This window comes from Bison bison, unplaced genomic scaffold (genome assembly GCF_000754665.1).
Source record: "Bison bison bison isolate TAMUID 2011002044 unplaced genomic scaffold, Bison_UMD1.0 scf7180017864158, whole genome shotgun sequence".
In the NCBI taxonomy this organism is placed as follows: Eukaryota; Metazoa; Chordata; class Mammalia; order Artiodactyla; family Bovidae; genus Bison; species Bison bison.
In genome coordinates this window covers 4,257,609-4,279,561 of record NW_011494730.1, presented here as the reverse complement: position 1 = coordinate 4,279,561, position 21,953 = coordinate 4,257,609, and the positions used below count along the sequence as shown (strand labels likewise).

The following is a 21,953-nucleotide window of genomic DNA, read 5'->3' as shown; positions in this document are numbered from 1 at the left end:
CTCCTGCGGATGAGACGTCACGGACGGTCCCAGGATCAGCACCTGGGCCTCCTCGGAATGGCCCACCAGGTCACCCCCCCACCCCCCGCCTCATCCCCAGGCTAGGATCCCTCGGGGATGTTCCCGATGGATGCAGAAGGACTGGTAGCCAGGTCAGGTCTGGGGGCAGGGGCCTCGCGGGTGGTGTGGACCCGTCTGCTCTCCGTGGGCCCCTCTCACCCTCCGTGAGGACCCCGGCTCGGGCTCCTCTGGGGTGAAGCTGCGGTGGGAATGTGTGCCTACGTTAGGTTTCAGAACTCTCTACAAATCTGATGCCTTGTCATTGCCATTCAGTACAGGTGTCCTCTAAGTGTGAATGCTGAGTATGAGGGGCAAGTGTTGAGGGCACAGTTGGAAACCTTATTCAGGAACAAGGAAAATGAACGCCAGGGCCTGGGAGGACAGGAGTCACTGCTTAGTGGGCAGAGTTTCTGTTTGGGGTGATGATAGCATTTGGGATACAGATAGTTTGGGGATATTTCCCAAATGCTATCATCATTTATATAGCATTCAGGATAGATATATCATCATATATATATATATATCCCATATGTATTATCATATATATCCCAAATGCTATATATAGATAGCAGACAGTATACAAGTGGTTATACAAGGTAATGACTATGTTTAATGCCACTGAGCTGTACCCTTGAAAATGGTTAAAATGGTCAATTTCGTGTTATGTGTACCACCACCACAACAAAACGCAAAAGAAGAAGGAAACTCAAGGGGCTGTGGAGGCTTTCAGGAGCTTACACGAACCCTTGAGGTTGAACACTCCTGTTATTTTCTGCTGCCTTCCCACTAGATGGTCAGCCATGGACACCCACCCCAACTGTAGATGGTCCCTCCTGATGGTCCTGACCTGGTTCCCACTATACCAGCCTAGTGGGAAGAGTCTGTCTTGCAAACATAAAGTAAGGGGCGGTTTCTTACCCCCACCCCTTAACCCCAGACCCCTCACCTATTCCCACAGCCACACTCTTACTTCTTGGGAATTTTGTCCTCTTCCACATCTGTGCTGTGCGTGGCGAATGCTTTGATCTCAAAGTCGACCCCACAGCTCTGCAAGGGGGCAAGAGATGAGACAGGGCTGCGGTCTGCACCTCCCTTCCAGAGCTGGATGGGGTCACAGCTCACTCGGGGGGATGTTTCGTGGCACTTTTTTTTTTCTACATCAGCCATCTGCTTTTCAGAGCTGCACCAGTAAGACTTGATCTGGGGACATCCCTGGCGGTCCAGTGGTTAAGACTTCGCCTTCCATTGCAGGGGGTATGGGCTCGTTCCCTGAGCGGGGAGCTAGGATCCCACATGCCACGGGGCAACTAAGCCCACAGGCCATAACGAAGACCCAGTACAGCCGAAAAATAAAATAAAAAAATTTTAACTATTGTAACAGATTTAATAAATAGTTTAAAAATGGTCCACATTAAAAAAAAAAAAAAACCTTAAAAAAATAAAGACTAGATCTGGAAGTGTACTCATGATGAAATAATGGCATTAGTGCAAGGAGAGTGCCAGGGGCCCTGAGGCCCTAGCAAAGGGCACCAGCCTGCAGGCCGTGCCCCACCAGCAGCTGCAGAGGGTGAGTCAGGCATCCTGACTTGTCCTCGCCTCCCTCCGCCTCTCATGGCGTCCAGCCAGCCCTCGGTGAGCTGCCCTCGGAAGTGGCCATGCGGTTATGTTACTGACGGTCCACTGCCTGCAGCTGGGGACAGGCGCAGTGCTCCCAGGGCCCGCGGGGGCCCACGGACACCCCTGCTGGGGCTCCAACGCCCGACCCCGGCGGGCAGCTGCTCTGCGGCTGCAGCCAAGCATGGCCAGGCTGCCAGGGGACCTGGCACTGGCAGCTCTCCCAACTTCTGAAGAGAAGCTGGAAATGGAACTTGGAGAGAAGGCTCCTGAATTTTAAATCAACAAAATTAAAAAATCTTGCACGGGTGGAACAGATGCATCTGCCAGCCCCTCTGCCCGCTCCCCACCTGGCCCCAGCATGATCCCCCACCCCACGTTAACCTCCTTCTGTCTTGTGTTAACACGACACGGTGGGCATGGGGGCACCAGCATGGGGATGGGCCCTCCACCAGCTAGCATGTGAGTCACAGTCCTACTAGTCCTGTGAAACTGTGGACTCTCAACAACGCTAAAACCTAGCTTGAAAATAAATATGCATCCGTACCCACCAGCACTTGGAGTTCTTAGCCCTGTGTTCTCGCCGCGCCGCTCCACGCCCACCCCATGCCGCTTCCCGCCCAAGCCGAGCTCTCCCACCTGTCTACCTGGGGCATGTGCTGTTCCTTCCTTGTGAAACGCTTATCACTTCTCTCTCTCTATTCATATTGAGCAGCTCCTGTGCGTGCTCCTAGACCAGCACCCAAGCCTTCTCAGGGAGGAGAGAGACTGTCTGTTTCACTCACAGGGCTGCTCACGGTTAGGAAATGCGCAAGGTGAGTGATGGACTCATCTGTTATCCGTTCTCTCTACTTTGGGGTGTGTCTGAACTCTTCCACAACAAGAGGCTCAAGTATTACAACCTTGCTTGTTAATTGGCTATACCTCAATACAAAATAAAATGTTTAAAATTAAAGAATAAATAAATAAAACAGATTGCTAAAAAAAAAAGAGGCTATTTTAAAAAGCCCTTTGAAGGAATGAATGAATCCCTGGGATTCATTCTGGAACCAACCTTGCCCACATCTTGCGGAGCTGGCTGCAGCATCACCGAACAGGGCAAGTAGTCAGGAAACTGTGGAAAGAGACAACAGATCATTTCTTTCAGAGAATGTTATTCCTCGTGTATTCCACCATGCATGCACGCTCAGTCGTGTCTGACTCTTTGTGACCCCATGGACTGCAGCCCACCGGGCTCTTCTGAACAAGGGATTCTCCAGGCAAGAATACTGGAGTGGGTTGCCATTTCCTCCTCCAGGCGACCTTCCTGACCCAGGGCTTGAACTTGAGTCTCTTGTGTCTCCTGCATTGGCATGCAGATTCTTTACCACTAGTGCCACCTAGGAAGCCCATAAAGACATATATATATGTATGTATTATATATGTAATGTGTATATATATACACACACACATATAATATATATATACACAAAACATAAACCTTACTATTTTAAGCATACAGTTCAGCAGCATTAAGGACATTCACATTGTCCTGCAATGGTCCCCACCATCCGTTTCCAGAACTTTTCCATCATCCCAAGCAGAAGCTCTGTACCCATTAAACATCAATTCCCCAATTCCCTCCTCTCCCATGCCCTGGAGACCACCCTTCTACTTTCGGTCTCCATGAATTTAACTCCTCCAGATCCCTCATGTAAGTGGAATCACACAGCATTTGTCCTTAGGCGACTGGTTGCTTTCACCTAGCATCACGTTTTCAAGGTTCATTCTTGTCGTAGCTTGTGTCAGAATCTCTGCCGTTTTAAGCCTGAACTGTATAACTTTGGAGGAATATGTAATCTTAAGACCCATAAACATGCTAGTGAAGAGGGTGGCTACCCCACAGCGAGTCCAGGATGGAGTCATCAGAGGCGGGCACTCTGGCCCCAGGGTCCCTCGGTTCCACCAGGGATTTCTCTTCCGTGACCTCCCCAGGCTGTGCTCAAGGCTACAGCCAGGATCTCATCTCACTAAGATCTCCTGGCTCACGGGGAACTCTTGCCTGCTTAGAAACTCCTCAGGGCCAACTGAGGGGCACTTCTTTCTTTTTATAGAGTGAAGGCGTGACACGCACGTATAATTAGGTGGTCGGATGCAGTTTAAATATTTAAACTGTAGGTTGAAACCGTGCCTTCAAAGGCTAGGAGGCTATTTTCAAGGACTTAAAAAAAAGACAATGACAGCCCAGGCAATCTAGAATTTCCTCAGTTATAGAAGGGTGCAATTTGAAGGCCCGCGTATGTGAAGCCATTTCTCTGGCCCCGTTCCTTGGCCACCGGTCACATCACAAGGTGCTGGGGGCGGAAGTAACCAGTGCAGTGGTGGGGATGGGGGCGCGCAACGTCACCCACCGTGAGCAGGAAGGGGTAGGTGTTGGCCCCCAGCTTCTTGATGAGGCTCTCCTGCAGCCTCGTGGTGGCGCCCGAGGCCCCCACGGGAGGGAACACCTGGACCTGGGAGAAGTAGAGGTCCCTGCGGAAGCTAAGGCCCATCACGTCGATGTCTTCCTGGCCGTAGCGGAAGGCACACGTCAGAGACACGTACACTGGGAGAGAGACAAGAAGGGTGCGCTTGGCCAGTCGGTCGGTCGGCCCGGCGCCCCTGCCTGGGCTGACACCACCTGCCTGCAGTCTCGGCATTCAACCTAAAGCATCCCGAGGGGATGGGACCTGGGGACCTCACCACCCAGCTGGCCCTTCCCTCCCTCTGGCTTGCATTAATTACTCCAAAGGGCTGGCTTGGAGGGCCTCGAGGCCCCTCAGACGGGCCAGGTTTTGTCTCCTGACTCCACTGTTTCCCACATCCTCCCCACTTTCCCTCTTGATCCACCAGCTCAGGGACCTCAGGAGGCTTTTCAGCAGGGTGAGGTCACTCAGGGTCTGAGGGTGGGAGGTCTGTCTAGAGTTGAGAGGGAAGGTGAGAAGCAGAGGGGAAACAGAGCTAGGGAAAGGACTGCCTGATCTGGGCATGGCCGCGAGGGGAGTGAGCTGGTGCTCAGGGACCAGGTGGAGAGATGAAACCAAGTCCCAGAGGAAATCCGTCTTTTCACATGGCTCGGAAACTTCATCGAGCTTTCTCTAAATCAGCCGCACTTGTGAAAATTCACTGTGGTTAGACGGATGTAAATGGTGCCGCCGGCGGACCAGAGGAATTATATGAGACTACACCTCTTGTGTAGGAGGAGAAGAGGGCAACAGAGGATGAGATGGCTGGATGGCATCAGTGATTCAGTGAATGTGAACTTGAGCAAGCCCCAGGAGATAGTGAGGGACAGGAAGCCTGGCATGCTGCAGTCCACGGGATCTCAAAGAGTCAGACATGACCTGGCGACTGAACGACATGTGTTTTGAGGGTGGACTGTTTACAGCTGCATTAATGTGCTAAATAACCGCACGAGGTGCCCTGTGCTTGAACGGAAAGCACGTCCACCCACGTCCTTGGGAGCCGTGGGTTGAGGATTTTGTCTGTGTCCGCTTCAAGGATAAGTGCCCTTGGCGCTAAGCTCAGAAGAGTCACTGATCACTTGCTTATCCCTCAGCCGACATTTGTAGGAACAAGGTGCCCAGAGATGACCTGGTTTATGCCTGCCTCTCCGGAAAATGCTTTCCTGGCCAAGCGTGTGGGCTTTCAGGGCTGGAACTGGGCTCCTCCTGGTATGAGAGGAGCAGGGCTCTCCGGAGAAAGCAGAGGAGGGTAGTTGTCAGCCTGTTTCTGCCCTGTCCCCGGGATGCTGAGGGCCCTACAACTGACATACTCCAGAGCACATCTAGGGGTAGGAACAATCCTTGTGGGTTGCAGACAGCAACGACTCTAAGAGGCACATTTTTGAATGGAACTGAGTGATAACTCAGATGGGCTCTCATTTAATTTACACAACCGTTACTAGCATCAAATTCCTTGCCACACACTTCACAGCAGCCAGAGATCACTGAGCATGCTGTGCTGCTGTGGTCCAGAACCACCAGCGTGTGCTAAGTCACTTCAGTCCGACTCTTTGCGACCCCATGGACTGTAGCCCCCCAGACTCCTCTGTCCACGGGGATTCTCTAGGCAAGGGTCCTGGAATGGGTTGCCATGCCCTCCTCCAGAGGATCTTCCCGACCCAGGGACGGAACCCAGGTCGCTGACATCTCCTGCACTGGCAGGCGGGTTCTTCACCACGAGTGCCACCTGGGAAGCCAAGAACCACCCGAGTCAGCATAAAAAACTCTGCCTTCCAGCAGCCTCCATGCCTCGCTTTTCAGGTAAACTCAGAAAGGAGCCCTCCTGAGTCTGCCTGGACATGGAACCACAGGACACGGTGGAGAGGGGCGTGAGTATGCAGTCTGCGGAGGGGTAGCCCTGGGCTCTGGGCTCCGTCTGCCGTCCCTTATCTGGTCGGCTCGAGCAAGCGGCTTCCCTGAGTTTCCACCTCCTTCTGGGAGATGTGGACAGTGGGCTCTGGTGAGGACAGAGCCCATGTCCTGAGGATCGTACAGGGGAGTGTGGATGAGAGGCCCGAGGCGCTGGCAGTGAGAATGGGTGTGCAAGGGCTTCCCCATCTCTTCTTGCACGCTCACACACACACATCCCGTTCCTGCTGCGAGCCGAGACCAGACCCCCACTCCCTGGAGGGTGGAGGAGCATCCCTCACCTCTCTTGCCCTTCACGAGCTCAGGATCCACCAGCACGACGCCATCTAAACCAAGAGAGAGAGAACAGTGAGGGTGGAGGATGTGGAGGAGGCTGGAGACTTCCTGAAGTGTGTGTGTGTGTGTGTGTGTGTGTGAGAGAACATCACATGGAATCCATGTTCGTTACGGGAACCTTAGAAACGGAAGTAAACAAAGGGAAAAAAGTCACCCCATTTCCACTACCCAGAGACACCCATTGTTGAGATATTGATGCAGAAAGATTTATCCAGATTAGATGCACTTATGGAAAACTTTTCACTAAAAAAAAATGAGATCCTATTATACCGTTCAGCTCACTGCTTTCCTCACTCAACTGTATATTGCAAACATCTATTCACACACACATACACACACACTCACATAGTACGTATTAATCATTTAAATTGGAGCAAATGGCCACACATTTGCTCCAATGAACAGATGTATTATAAATTATTTAATCAAGCTTCTCTTGTTAGGGTATTTAGGATGTTTCTGATTTTCCCCATTATAAGTAAATCACAATGAACATCCTTAAAGATAAATCTCTATCCACGGTAGAATTGAATGTGGCTTTTAATAATATAAATGCCAAATGACCTTCTAGAAAGGACATTGCTGAAGGACATTCTCATCTTACTGCCTAAATTGCCAGTCTTTTACACTCTTTAAAAAAAAAAAAAACAAAGAACAATTTGAGTTGAAGTAATTATAGATTCACAGGAAGCTGCAAAGATAGCACAGAGAGGTCCCCATGTATCCCTTATCCAGTTTCTTCCAATGGTTACATCTTAGATAATTGCATACAATCTCAAAACCAGGAAGTCGACATGGGTACAGTGTGTGTATAGTTCTAAGTCGTTTTATCAAATGGAGATTTTGTGTTAGCACCACAGCAGTGCGGACACAGAACTGTCCCCTCACCATAATGATATCCCTCCGGGGCTGAGCCTTTGTAGTCACACCCAGCTACCTCCCCCCACCAACCTTAGCCCCCTGAAACCATTATTCAGTTTTCCTTTTCTATAATGTTGTCATCTCTAAGATGTTATAAAAATGGAATCGTAAAGCATATGGCCTCTTGAGATTGGCTTTTTCCACTCATCATAGTGCCCTGACACTTACAAGCTGTAGCATGGGTTGGTAGTTCATTCATTTTTTTTTTTAACTTAAAATTGAGTTAAAAAATTTTTTAAAAAATTGATGGTGCATTGTGGCATGTGGGATCTTAATTCTTTGACCAGGGATGGGAAACCATGCTCCCTGCAGTGGAAGCCCGGAGTTTTAACCACTGGACCACCAGGGAAGTCCCTGGTAGTTCATTCTTTTCCACTGTCGAGTAGCATCCCAAGGCATGGACATGCCCCAGCGTGTTTAACCTCATTCACCTATTGCGGGACATTTTGGCTCTTCCTAGTTTGGAGCCATGACAAATAAAGCTGCTGTGAACAATCACATACAAGTTTTTGTGTGAACGTAATCTTTCATTTCTCCGTGATAAATGTCCAGGAATGCAAACCGGGTCATATAATAAGCATATGTTTAGCTTTTAAAGTAACTGCCAACCTGATTTCCAGAGTGGCTGTCCCATTCTACATTCCCACCAGCAACGCCTGAGTGATCCAGTGTCTCCACATTCTCGCCAGCATTTGGTATGGTCACTGTTTTGATTTCAGTCATTCCAACGGGCGTACAATGATATTTCATTGTGGTTTTAATTTGCATTCCCTAACGACTAATGCTGTTGGACATGTTTCTTCTTTTCTTGTTGTTGAACATTTTCCTGTGTGCTCACGTGCCACTCGTATATTTTCTTCAGTGAAATGTCTTTTCGTTTTGTTTGTCTATTTCCTAATTGGATCTTGTTTTCGTTTTCAACTGGTGAGTTTTGAGCTTTCTTTATATACTCCAGAGGTGAGTCCTTTGTCTCTCTCACGCTCTTTAAAATTGTCTCCAATCAGCCGGTGGCGCCTGGATGATGTTTTAATTTGCATTTCTTTGATTAGATTATTAACAAAGTCAGATTTAAAAAAAAAACAAAACACAAAACTAGTCTCACCCTAGACCTTCCCTAGTGGTTCAGTGGATAAGAATCTGCCTGCCAATGCAGGGGACCCTGATTCGATCCCTGGTCTGGGAAGATTCCCACACGCCGGGGAGCAACTAAAGCCCGTGTGCCACAACTACTGAGCCCGAAAACTGCAGCTACCGAAGCCCACGTGCCTAGAGCCCATGCTCCACAACCAGAGAAGGACCGAGATGAAAAGCAACTAGAGAGGAGTCCTGCTCACGGCAACTAGAGAAAGCCTGTGCAAAGCAACAAAGACCCAGTGCAAGCCAAAAAATAAATAAATACATTAAAAAGAATCTCACCCCAAACTCGACTTACCCACAGGCTCTACTCGTTCAACGTGGTCTATGTAATCTCTCTTCCCCAGGTAGATGGTCACCTGTGAGAACAGAGATGGGTTCTCAGTGGTCAAAGTACCCACAGGTATTCATGTTAAAAATCCGCAACAACGGAAGAGGGAAAACAGCAACAACGGAAACATTTGCCCTCGTTTGGAGAAGGGGAGGCACCTGGCGCTGCTGCTCGGCCTCCCTGTCCTCCTCTCGCCCTGCTTGGCTGTAGGCAAGGCTGTAGGCAGAGACGACGGACTGCGGGCAAGGTGTGGTCTTTTCTCAGCCCCTGAAACTGCTCCAAGGAATTCTTCCCATCTCTTCGGGAAGACCCTGTTCTCCCCGCCTTTTCCCACCGAGCCCAGGTCTGCTGTCAACCAGGCAAACTTGGTGGATTCGTTGCTGATTCTTTAGTGGAAAGTGACGCTTATGTGCATGAGGCTCCTGTCAGCTGTTTGCACGTTGAACCTTTCATTTCTCGCTGTGATTGAAATGTTTCTCCTCACTGTTAGAAGAATTTCTGGACTCAGCAAGAGGCAGATGTTCTGGCGTCCCTGAAATCCTATCAGGTGAGCATCTATACACGTACACCTGAAGAAGCGGGGAAAGCGTCCTGGCTGGGGACAGATAACCATCTCCCAGCCCTTGTCCTGTCCGTTTCAACGCCCCTGGCAGCAAAGGTCCCTTTACCACCCCCATCTGTGGGAGAGCGTGGGTTGGATTCACCACCGCCCACCACCTTAAGCCATGGCACTGTGACCGTGGTGGTAAGAATTCTCTCACGCATCTTGCAGCCATCACCGTGTCTAGCGCAGTGTCTGGTACAGGCAGGAATTTAATCAACATTTGCTAAGTGCATCAGTGAGTGAATGCATGGATCCTGGCTAGCTCCCTCTTCCCCAAGCCTCTGAAATTCATATGTCTCTTTCCGTGGACACTTAAAATAATTTCTGTTGGCATTAAATCATCTCCTATATCTGCCCCCCTGTAGCGGTCATCCAGGAATGTATCTCCGTGGCTTCAAGGTTATTTGTGTGATTGATGTTGAAGCACCTGATCATAACCAGGTGCTGGGGGTAGCTTATGGTGAAAGGATGCTTTCTGGGTAAAAAAAAAAAAAAACTCAGCGTGTAAAAAGCCCAGAGCCAAGAAAACGCTTCTGGAACTGCCTACGGTTTCACCTGCAGGTGCGTAGCCACCAAATGGGGATGCAAATGGCCAGAAAGGGTCTTACAGGACCAGACCCTAAAGATTCCAGGAGGATGTGGAAGCATTTGAAACAGGATGAAAGGCCTGCAATAAGGGGTACGTGGTGCTTGTCCTGTACCAGGCGCCAAGCTAAGTACATGGAGCACATTATTTCATTTAATCCTCACAACTACTTTATGGGCTAGGGATTAAGCCCGTTTTATGGAGGAGAACACTGAAGCTCTGGTTGCATTGGCAGCAAAGTGGAGAAGGGGTTGGCAAGAGGAAAGCCAGGTAGGCAGCTGAAAGTGGTCGGGAGGAGGGCGAACTGAGGAATGAACAGGAAGGGAGACGGTAGGGGGACAGAGAATGTCTTCCTCTTTTTCAAGCTTTGCTGTGAAGGAAGGAGAGCTAGAAAGGAGATGGGGTCAAGGGGCATTTGCTGTTCTTTTTCTTGTGTTTAAGATGCATGAGGTCAGTCCTTGTTGTCATGCTTAGGATGGTACTGGTAGAGAAAGAGAGATGGCCCCAGAGGGAGGAGGCTTTGGGATCGGACCCAGAGGAAGTGGTGGGCCACGACCCAGGCTGTAAGTAGCATGAACCTCAGTGGAAGCAATAGCACGTCCTCTGCCGCAACTGCAAATGAGGAGAAGAGACAGGAGCAGGTGGGGAGAGTGGGGTGGATGAGGCGAGGCTCCAGCCGGTCTGCTGCTTACCCATCCGACAGCCACGCACAACATCTTCCTGGATAACAGTCACCAATCATCGCATCCAGGGCGCACCATCCCCAAGCGGTTGTGTTAAGAAGGCCACCCCAGAGGATCGTTCTTTTCCCTGCCCAGTTTTACTGAGATATAATTGACATATTGTTTAAGGTGCACAATATAACGATGTATGTGTAAATCACAAAGCCATAGCCACAAAGCTATAAGCTAAAACTGAAACTCCAATACTTTGGCCACCTGATGTGAACAGCTGACTCATTTGAAAAGACCCTGATGCTGGGAAAGATTAAAGGCAAGAGGAGAAGAGGACGACAGAGGATGAGATGGTTGGATGGCATCACCAACTCAGTGGACAAGCGTTTGAGTGAACTACGGGAGATGGTGATGGTCAGGGAAGCCTGGTGTGCTGCGTGCAGTCCATGGTGTCGCAGAGTCGGACACGACTGAGTGACTGAACTGAACTGAACTGAATAGCCACAATAAATTTAGTTAATATCCATCATTAAGGATGATTCTTGAATGGCCTGCTCCCACTCTTTTGGCTCAGGATGGGCTGAAGGTGGGCATGTAATCAGTTTTGACCAACGAGGTAAAGAGAAGTCTTCTGGAGAAATACCTCCTCACCCTTAAGAGACCCCAGGAATCAACAGTCTTTTCCTTCTGGAAGGAAGTGAAGGTGAGTTCCCTGAAGCTGGGGCAGCCGTCTTGCCACCAGCCAGAGGATGAAGATTGTAGAAGATGGAGGAGTGGAGAGATTCGCAGAGAAACTGACCCAGGGCCCTGGCACACCATGCCCGAGGCCAGACAAAGACTTGCAGTGGGAATGATCCTAATACGGAGAGAGTCGTGGATGAATCATTTTTTCCTCCTAAATACAAAAATTCTAAGTTTCCCAGGTCAATGGAGGTCTAGCTAGGTGGGAGTAAGGAAAAAGTCAGAAAGTGATAATGCCCAGCAGGAGTGGTTTCTCTCTTCTTTTGCCGGAAGTCAAGATAAAGTTCACTGGAAAGACACAAGTTGGAAGAGAGTTGGGAGGATGAAATATTTCGGGGTACCTGACTTGTCACCCTGAAGAATCAGAGGACTGGATGGAAGTGATGGAGATCCTCAGGGAGGAGAGGAGAGGGGAAGGGGAGAGTGTGCAGAGCCCGTGAGGCATGAGAAGCTTCTGAGAGTTTCTTTCAGGCCCAGTGTAGGCTTCAGGAGTCAACCAGAAGAATGACCTAGGTCCACATCCTCCAATATTTATCTACTGGTGGCCATCAACACTTGAAATATGGCCACACCAAATTGCCATGTGCTGTGAATGTAGAACGCATACCAGGTCTTAACAACTTAGAAAATAAATTTAACATATGTCATCAATCTTCATTGGAAGGACTGATGCTGAAGCTGAAGCTCCAATACTTCAGCCACCTGATTCAAAGAGCCGACTTATTGGTAAAGACCCTGATGCTGGGAAAGATTGAAGGCAAAAGGAAAAGGGGATGACAGAGGATGAGATGATTGGATGGCATCATTGACTCAATGGACGTGAGATTGAGCAAACTCCGGGAGATAGTGAAGGACAGGGAAGCCTTGTGTGTTGTAGTCCATGCGACTGCAAAGTCAGACATGACTTGGTGACTGAACAAAGAAGTGTTATCAATACTTTTTATACTGTTTACATGTTGAGATGATAGTTTTTTGGTTATATTGGGTTAAATAAAATGTAGTATTAAAATGAATTCCCTGTTTATTCTTACCATTTTAATATGGCTAATAGAAAAATTTTAAATTACAAGTGCAGCTTGCAATGGATGGCACAGAACTAGACTGTCAGCCCTGAGAATCCATTGAGCCGTGCAAGGAGACACCACCCACAGAGGCTGTGGGGTGGGCCCTCGACTGGGTCTCCCAGGCCAGGAAGTTCACATGCACATCTAGACCGCCTACCACCCCCTGGTGGAGCCAACAGTGGCATCACCTCTGCCGGGCATGCAGGGTGCCAGGGCAGTGGTGGCCGTGCAGCCACAGCGAGCACTGATGCAGGGTGCCAGGGCAGTGGTGGCCGTGCAGCCACAGTGAGCACTGTGGAGCCTCGAGAGACGTGCCCTCATCCAGTGGTCCTGGAGGCCCATTAGGGTGGAGAGCTTGGCGCCTGGGGTGGGTGCCAGATGGTAGAGAATTGCATGACCCAGCATCAGCGCTCTCCCCAGGCAGGTAGGCAAGACGGTAGAAAAAGGCCCAAGTAAATTATAGGCGTTACCAAAACAACGTCTGAAATGTAAGTCAAGGGTTCAAGGCTAGAAAAAGAGTAAAGTTGGAGGAGAGGGATTGGGCACTGAGAGATCAGGAGAAAATGAAGGGTCCTGGGGCTGAAGTCTTGTTGAGACTGAAGAGAAGTACTGTTTCTGCAAGTCATCCCTTTACATCTCATCTATCATCCAGCAGACAGAGATGGATGACACTCACATCGCTTCCATTGACCTCACAGGGTTTTGATATTGATCCCATCTATTCAAAAAGCTCCTTAAAAAAAAAATCATCACTCAAGCCCCTCACATCTGCCCCACTTACCGATTTATCACGGGAGATCTTCTTGAAGATAACGTGGTTTGGTGCGGGCTTATTGGCCTTCATACTGGCTGCCGTGTTAACTGACCCTGGCAGTTTCTTCCACTTTAAGGTGTACGTCAGGTGTTACAGGGCTGCAGAAAGGTAGAGCCATCCTAAATATAACATCTAGAACATTATCGGAATAAAACCTACTCATGAGATACTGTGCAGGCATTAGACATTCCCTTTTACCTCGATATCCACGTTTGACTCAATAAGGCCTTTGTCTGGTTTGTATTTCACTAGTGAGCTCCTTTTTTTTTTTTTTAAAGGTATTTATTTTTTCTTGATAAGCCTCATACACTTCTTAGTAAGCCTCACCAGCAAACCTCACTTCTTAGTAAAACTCACTTCAGATAGATTCCCATGAGAAGGTTTTACTTTGAGACTAAGCTTTGGTACCATCACAGTAAGCCAGATTGATTTTAAAATTCTATCTTGACGATATATCATGGCAATTAAGGTAGAAAAAGTTCCTGCAAACCACAACCTAACCACTTCATGAATATCATTTGAAAAATCCGTTAAATCCCCTAAAAGTTCTGCTCAGCAATTTACACTAAGCAGAGTTTCTCTCTCACCATCCCCAGCTCTATCCACAACAAAGAGGCTGTCCAAGCTGTCTGAAATTCAACGCCTTCTGAGTTTCCCTAACAAGTAATGTCCGTGGAAAGTAACTGGGTCAGACTGACTGCATGAAGATGCCAGTCTCCCTGGTCCTGGCTCTTTCCTGACCTGCCCCGAGGTTCTGCGAAGGCTTTGCTGGAGGATGGTCACGTACCTTGTGCGACCAGCCGGGAGGGCCCAGGAGGTGGGGAGAAGGTGTGCGTACCCTCCAGGGTGAGCAGACAGCCAACCCCTGTTCCGTCTACCCAGACAACTCCGCACGGGCCCTGGCTGACCGCTCAGGGGGATTTGTAGGGAACTGGGAGAGGGTGCCCCGCACCCACGTCTCAGTGTCTAGAAGCCAAATCCCATTGAAGGAGCAGAGTGGTAACTGGATTAGTGCTGAGGCGGACGGAATGGTAGCTTCAGCAGTTCTCAGCATTAGGCAAGGGCCTCTCGGTCTCCCTCCAGAGGGGCTCACGATGGGCTCGCAGGAGCCAACCAGCTTGAGCAGGGAAGGGTGGTGGGGGGAGGGATGACAGCTAGACTAAAGCTACTTTCTATCTTAACCCACTTTGGGTTCTGGAAATAGACTGATTATCCCTTCCTCCCGCTATCACCAGGAGAAGGGATTTTCCAGAGCTCAACCAACTTGATTAAACTCAGCAGGCAGCTAATGCAACCTTGGGGGTGGGGATAGAGACAAAAAGGTCAAGGAGAAATGTCAACCTTAAGATGAATCCTGGTGTTACGCAAGCCAAACGGGTGCTATCCTTCTTCTCCTCCCCGTGTCCTATCCATTAGGTCATGAGTCCTGTCAATTTTGCCCCCGGCGTCCTCTGAATCAGTCTGGTCCTCCCACCCCCGCAGGGTCCACACCAGCCCCTCGGCTTTCCCAGACTATAATGTCTCCTGCTGTCTAAGTACATCGTTCCGAGCCCTGAGTAGCCACCCTCCCGCTTAGCATCTCACCTTGTTCTCGGCTACAGGCACAGAACTTCATTTTTGAAAAAATTATTTGTTTATTTGGCTGCACTGGGTCTTAGTTGTGAGATCTTCAGCCTTAGTTGCAGCACGTGGGATCTAGTTCCCTGACCAGGGATCGAACCTGGGCCCCCTGCATTGGGAGGTGGAGTCTTAGCCACTGGACCCCCACGGGAGCCCTAGGTACAGAGCTTTAAAGTCACACACTCCAGCCTCTGCCGCCCTTCCCCATCTCCCTGCAATGCACACCCATCATTGCTTCTGCCTGGAACCACCCTCATCTCCCATACTCCTTGATTCTTTCCACCCTTCAGACTTCAGTCACCTCCTCAGGGGAGCCTTCCCCCACCTCCAGACTAGGTTGGAGGCTCTTCTGCATTTGATGCTTGTCTGCAAGATAATTTTATGGTCTCTCGTCTCATACTTGACTCTAGGCTCCATGAGGTCAGGGACCCCACGCTGTTTTGCTTCCCCTGTTTATATTCCAGTGCCTGGAACAGAATATTCAGGGAATGAATGCAGGGCATAGTGTGGCCACTAACACGTGTGTGTTTTGGACTTGAGCTGGTGTCTCGAAATGAAGCCAGTCTAAGCAGAAAGCCAGTTCTGATGTTTGGGGTGTTAGTATCTATTGAAACACCCCACTGGCTTCCCATCTAAACCCTGCATGATCTGGGTCCCCTTTTCATAACTTTGTTCACTTTGCTCCCATCAGCAGGCCTCTTGGCTTTTCTTCAAACATGCCTCAGGGCCTTCGTACCTACTATTTCTTCTTCTGGAACACTTTCCCCACAGATAGTCACTCGGCTCATTCCCTTTATTCCTTTGAGTCTTGACGTCACTGTCACCCTGTCCATCTATATCCTGGTGTACCACCCCATCCAACACTTCTGTCCTCCTCCTCAGCATTCCCTTCTCCTGTAGCACCTACCACCATCTAACATAGAAGAGAACTGATTAATTTCTTGTTTATTGTCTGTCCCCCACCCCACCACTGTTAGATTGTAGGTTCCAGGACTGAAGAGATTCTTGACTATTTAGTTCCTCTCCCATCTCCAGTATTTAGAATAGGGGCCTCCATAAGCTTGGAGAAAATCAATGAGTCATTGGATTGCAACAGTATGCTGGCTGGCAACAGCTGAAATTGGGAAATTCTTTGAGAATAAAAATTTAAAAATATATCTAGATAAACAGATCTAGTTCCTTAACCAGGGATCAAACCAGGATTCCCTGGGAGCAGGGAGTCTTAACCCTTGGACCACCAGGGAAGTCCCAACTTTTAAAAATTTTAACGGAGGAATGTCAGCTAAGAAATGTAAAGAGAGTGATAGAATTAGGAAAACACCACTTGATAAACTCTGACTGTACTAATTGTGCCTTTTTATTTTCTATAATTTTGATGCTCTGACACCTGGGGCTTTGCTGACCCTGGAGAGACTACCATCCCAGGGCTAGCTTTTTCCTAGTGACTGTTTTTCACATCCGTATCAGCCCACCCAGGATGGGAACACACCAAAGGCCTCCTTTCCTGCTTTGCTGGGGGTCTCACTCTGAACCATTACTGCCTTGTCCCCGTCAGTCACCCTGGGGCCAGGTGTCAGACAACTAGAGACAGCGCCTGCACCCCAGAGCCCATCGTAAGTCTGCTTATCTTGTCTCACCAGTTCTTTCTCAGGGAAACCACAAAAAACCTCTTGCCCGTGTTTTCTCCTTGATCCTTCTACCGCCTGACTGGCCCCTGGTGCTTCCATGGGTGGCCTGCCCCACTTTGGGGAACTGTAAGTAATAAACTATCTTTTCAATAATAATGTCTTCTGAGCCACTGATCTCACCAGAGCTGAATAACAGTAAAGCTTAACACTGTAAAACACTGATGACGTTATTGACTCAGATGAGGATTCTTTCAGTCAGTTCAGTTGCTCAGTGGCGTCCGACTCTTTGCAACTCCATGGATTGCAGCACGCCAGGCCTCCCTATCCATCACCAACTCCCGGAGCTCACCCAAACTCATGTCCATCGAGTCGGTGATGCCATCCAGCCATCTCATCCTCTGTCGTCCCCTTCTCCTCCTGCTCACAATCCCTCCCAGCATCAGGGTCTTTTCCAATGAGTCAACTCTTCGCATGAGGTGGCCAAAGTATTGGAGTTTCAGCTTTAGCATCAGTTGTTCCAAAGAACACCCAGGACTGATCTCTTTTAGGATGGACTGGTTGGATCTCCTTGCAGTCCAAGGGACTCAAGAGTCTTCTCCAACACCACAGTTCAAAACCATCAATTCTTCAGTGCTCCGCTTTCTTCACAGTCCAACTTTCACATCCATATGTGACCACTGGAAAAACTATAGCCTTGACTAGACAGACCTTTGTTGGCAAAGTAATGTCTCTGCTTTTTAATATGCTATCTAGGTTGGTCATAACTTTCCTTCCAAGGAGTAAGCGTCTTTTAATTTCATGGCTGCAGTCACCATCTGCAGTGATTTTTTACTACTGGTATCAAAACCATTATGTGAAGAGTTGAAGAGGAAATGTCTGTTCCTTTGACACCAAAGTGATGCCATATGGATCAAGACTTCACAAGGTGCAAGCCTTCTGCAATCACATAACAGGGGGACCAGGCGTGGTCTGAAGTCAATCTTAGCATCTCCAAAGTGTCAACCACCGTGATGTATCATCTTAAGACAGCTGCAATCCATCAAGCCTTTAGACATCACTTCTCATTTGTAGGACATACAAAGAATAGCTAGATGAGACCACAAGAAAGCTACCAGATGAATGTAGAAAGTAGCTGGTATCTTTCATAAGTAAATGTCATAGAAAAGAGATGCACTGGATTAAAAGACAGTTAAGGGACTCAACATCCAGATGTACTGTGTGGTCCCCATTGAATAAACAGGATGCATAGACATTTTGGGCCCACTGGGAAAATCTGAATATAATCTAATAATGTGTCAGTAGTATGTTTGTTGGGGCTTCTCTAGTGGCTCAGACGGTAAAGAATCTGTCTACAATACAGGAGACCTGGGTTCAATCCCTGGGTTGGGAAGAGCCCCTGGAATATGTTTGTTATTTGACCTCAGACAGGTAGCATGGAAATTACTGGATGAGGAAGGTAGAGACTGTGACTGAACAAGGTCACAGGATGGTGTGTGCAGTATGATCGCATTTTGCAAATGCACAAGTCTATGTGTGGGTATATGTGGACACGTGTGTTTTCATCCACATCATATGCAATCTTCGGGATAGGAACCAAGGAGCTGACATTGGTGGTCTGTGTGAAGGGAATGCTAGGTTTTCTTAAGAAATCTTCTCTTTTCCCTTAAAAGAAAAGAAAGAAAGAAATAAGGGAATTTCCTGATGGTCCAGTAATTGATGAGCTCTCACTGCCGGGGGCCCGGGATCAATACCTGTTGGGAAACTAAGATCCCACAAGCTGTGAGGTGCGTTTTTTTTTTTTTAAAGAGGAAGAAAAACGACTGGGCCCTTCTAGTGTCTCCATCAGATAGGCTGCCCTGAGCCGTGGGTGCCCCTGGGACCCCCATTCTCCTGAAGCTGTGTTAGCCCCAGGTCCCCAAGGTCTCAGTCACTGACCTGTCAGCACTGGGACAGGTAGGAGAATCTGGGGTGCACTGCACGCCAGACCTCACTCTTTTTGGAAATCATAGTCTCTGGGAGTCCCTCCCAGCCCCTGGTCTGTAATGCACTTTTCTCCGCTTGGTGAAGAATTGAGGAAAATAAGGACATTGTTGTCAGTTTTTTCATAGACCCAAATGTTTTCAGTATAAAGGGTGGTTCTTTATTCTAAGGTTATGAAGTTCTAAATTTTTCTTTTTTCTTCCTTATTTGAAGTTTTAAATTTTTAAATATAAATGTCCTTCTTCTTCCTCCCCAATCTTTATAGATACATACTCTACATGCAACCAAATCTACTCATCTTAAGTACAGAGTTTGATGAAGACCCAACATTTCCGTCGCCCCTGAAGGTCCCCTGGCATACCTTTCAGTCAACTCCCCGTCCCAGGTGAGCACTGATTTGCCTCCAGTCATTTGTTTTGCATTTTCTAGAATTGATTATGAATTTAAACAAAGAGCGAAAAGCTGGAATAGTATAATAATAAACACCCCCATAGTCAACACGGAGATTCAACATTTCACTGCATGTGCTCATCTCTCTCTTGCTTTTCTCCTTTTGAACCATTTGAAAGTAAACTGCAGACACACACTTTACCCATAAATATTTCAGAATGCAGCTGCTAAGCATAGGGAACAAAGTGTTCTTCCTTTTATAAAATAGAGATGAGTGTAGATGGCAGTTCAGGGAAAAAAAAAAAAAATCCTTACTTGACCAAAATGAAAAGTTTTCCAACTCTTGCTACAGTTCTTCTGGAAATTTACTGGTCTATTAATTCTCAGTCTAGGAACCACTCCCTGGCTATGCATTACTTGTTTCTGGCGTCAGATCCAGTGAGAAGCAGCTACAAGCCCCGCGTTTCATTTCCCAACACCAAACGCAGTGCCAGCTCGAGGGGGTGGGGGGTGGGATGTGCAGCTAAGCGTCTTAGAGGCTTTGGGGGCTAGGTGATCGTCTTAGGGGGTTATTAGGGCACATGCATGAAGGAAACTGGTTCAGTCTGCTAACCCATCAACTGCAAAATGAAAACCTGTGTCCTCAACTGCTTTAGTTTTACTGAAGCAGAGAGCACTGGACAAGTCTGAGGTTACTCTTATTTATGAAGAGTGCCAGGGAACCAGAAATACCTTAATTCCAACATGTACCCTTTGTCAACTGGCCGTAAGAATAGAGGGCTGTTGTTATGGGTTGGGCTGGTTAATATCTGAAATCCCAAGTGGAACCCCATGGGCAGAGATCCTTGAAAAACACCTAGTCTACATGCCATCCTGCCAGGGGCGGACCTTGTGTCGCACTCCTCTACAATACCCATAGGAAGTTGTTGGATGCTTCCAGGGATGGGGAAATCACTACCACTTTTATTTGAAATAACGGGAAGTGTGAGGAAATTTTTTGTAAGGATGGAAATCAGCCTCCCTTCTACCTCTCTGCATGGGTCTAAGTTAATCCAGTCTCTTCCACATGTCAGTCTTTCCTGATTAGAATGTTGTTTGTTGTTGTTAGAATATAGGTGCTCAATCCTCATGGGCACTGAAACTCTCTCACCACTGGGGTCCTCCCCTCAGACAGATGTCAAATATCCCTCCTGAGGCATCACGCTGACAAAGGTGCCTAACACTGAAGGTTTCTGTGTGTGGGAAGCAAGTTGTACAAACGCCCCAGACTAGAGTCCTAGATGGTCATGACTCACTGATGAGTCCACTCCAATCCTGAGAAACTAGATCCGCCTCACTGTATTCTCTTCTCCATCTGCAGAAGGAGTCAAGGAAAGGCATCAAACATACAGGGGAAACCTTGAAAAGGTCCTGATCCACTTTCCTTCGCCCTGAGGTTAGCGCTTCTTCCTTTCTGGTCCTGCCACATGGATCCTGACGCTGGAGGGGGCTTCAATGCCAACGAGCCTGGAGATGACACCATTGAGGTGCTTCCTCCTGAAGCTGAAGCTCCAATATTTTTGCCACCTGATATGCAAAGAGCTGACTCACTGGAAAAGATAGAGGGCAAGAGGAGAAGGGGGCGGCAGAGGATGAGATGTTGGATGACATCACTGACTCAATGGACATGAATTTGAGCAAACTCTGGGACATGGCAAAGGACAGGGAAGCCTGGCGTGCTGCAATCCATGGGGTTGCCAAGAATCGGACACAACTTAGCAGCTGAACAACATCACCACCACCACACTGAGACGCGTACTCCTGTAGCTGAGCAAAGCTAGGCAGAGCCTTCTGGAGAAGTCTGTTACAGCGTGTCTCCCCAGACTCCCGTGTTGTAGCCCGTTTACCCCTCCGTGTGATGGTATTCAGAGGTGGGGCCGTCAAGCGAGGTCATCAGCATGGTCCTGATCTGACAGGATCACCGCTCTCCTTGCACGAACAGTCCCGTGAGCACACGGCTCAGTGGCTGCGAGGCCTCAGGATGAAGGACACCTGCCAGCATCTTCGGCCAGGACTCCCGTCTCCGGGTGTGAGACACTTCTGTTGTTTAAGCCATGTAGGCTGCAGAACTTGCAGCCTTGCAGCCCAAGATGAGCAAGACAAGGGCCCACACTTCCCTACGGAGAGATCAGAAGTTTAGAAAAAAAGAAAAAAGACACTCATCTAGCTTAAGAAATAGCCTTTCTTCTTCAAACTCGATGTGGTGCTCATACAACACTGTGAATGCACTAAATGCCATTGTTCAGTTTAAAATGACTAATTTTATGTTAATTTCAACTTAATACATTTAAAAATAGTAGAAAAAGAAACTCATTTATTTTTACCTTGTGACCCAGTGTGTGTCTGCATGCTAAGTCACGTCAGGGGTGTCCAACTCTTTGCGAGCCTATGGACTGTAGCCCGCCAAGCTCCCATCTATGGGATCTTCCAGGCAAGAATACTGGAGTGGGTTGCCATTAAGGAAATTATTTATTTCGGCTGTGCTGGGTCTTCATTGCCACACTCGGGCTTTCTCTAGTTGTGGTTTATGGGCTTCTCGTTGCAGTGGCCTCTCTTGTTACGGAGCACAGGCTCTACGCATGCATGCTTAGCTGCTCCATGGCATGTGGGATCTTCACAGACCAAGGATTGAACCCATGTCTCCTGCATTTCAAGGCAGACTCTTAATCACTGGACCTCCAGGGAAGCCTGTCTTTTCTTTTTGCTGATTTAATTCTATTAAATAAAAACTTTAGAGTACCCACTCTGTGCTTAGCATGACCTGAAAGTCAAAGATACGGTTGATTCTGAGATCTCTGGCTTGTGCCCTCTTAGAACCTCTGCTGCCCCTTCAGGGAGTAGCAGAACCTATGGCTTTCTTTCAATTTGGCTGTGCTGGGTCTTAGCTACAGTCTGCAGGATCTTTAGTTGTGGCATGAGAACTGAGTTGCAGGATCTAGTTCCCTACCATCGATTGAACTTGGGCTCCTTGCATTGGGAACTCAAGACTCTTGGCCACTGGACTTCTAGGAAGTTCCTCGTACGGT

At 48.4% G+C, this 21,953-nt stretch overlaps 1 protein-coding gene across 1 annotated transcript in view; it reads right to left on the bottom strand.

Moving 5' to 3' along the window:
- Window positions 1-21,227, bottom strand: part of SAG (S-antigen; retina and pineal gland (arrestin)) — a 37,922-nt gene extending 16,695 nt beyond the window's left edge. The window contains exons 1-9 of the mRNA XM_010841255.1: window positions 20,775-21,227; window positions 20,278-20,477; window positions 13,238-13,368; window positions 8,755-8,815; window positions 6,347-6,391; window positions 4,065-4,258; window positions 2,729-2,788; window positions 1,031-1,107; window positions 220-259 (exon numbers count right to left, since the gene is read on the bottom strand). Coding sequence (XP_010839557.1) covers window positions 220-259; window positions 1,031-1,107; window positions 2,729-2,788; window positions 4,065-4,258; window positions 6,347-6,391; window positions 8,755-8,815; window positions 13,238-13,300 — 540 coding nt within the window. The 5' untranslated portion in view covers window positions 13,301-13,368; window positions 20,278-20,477; window positions 20,775-21,227. The remainder of the gene's footprint in view (window positions 1-219; window positions 260-1,030; window positions 1,108-2,728; window positions 2,789-4,064; window positions 4,259-6,346; window positions 6,392-8,754; window positions 8,816-13,237; window positions 13,369-20,277; window positions 20,478-20,774) is intronic.
- Window positions 21,228-21,953: the final 726 nt, after the last annotated feature.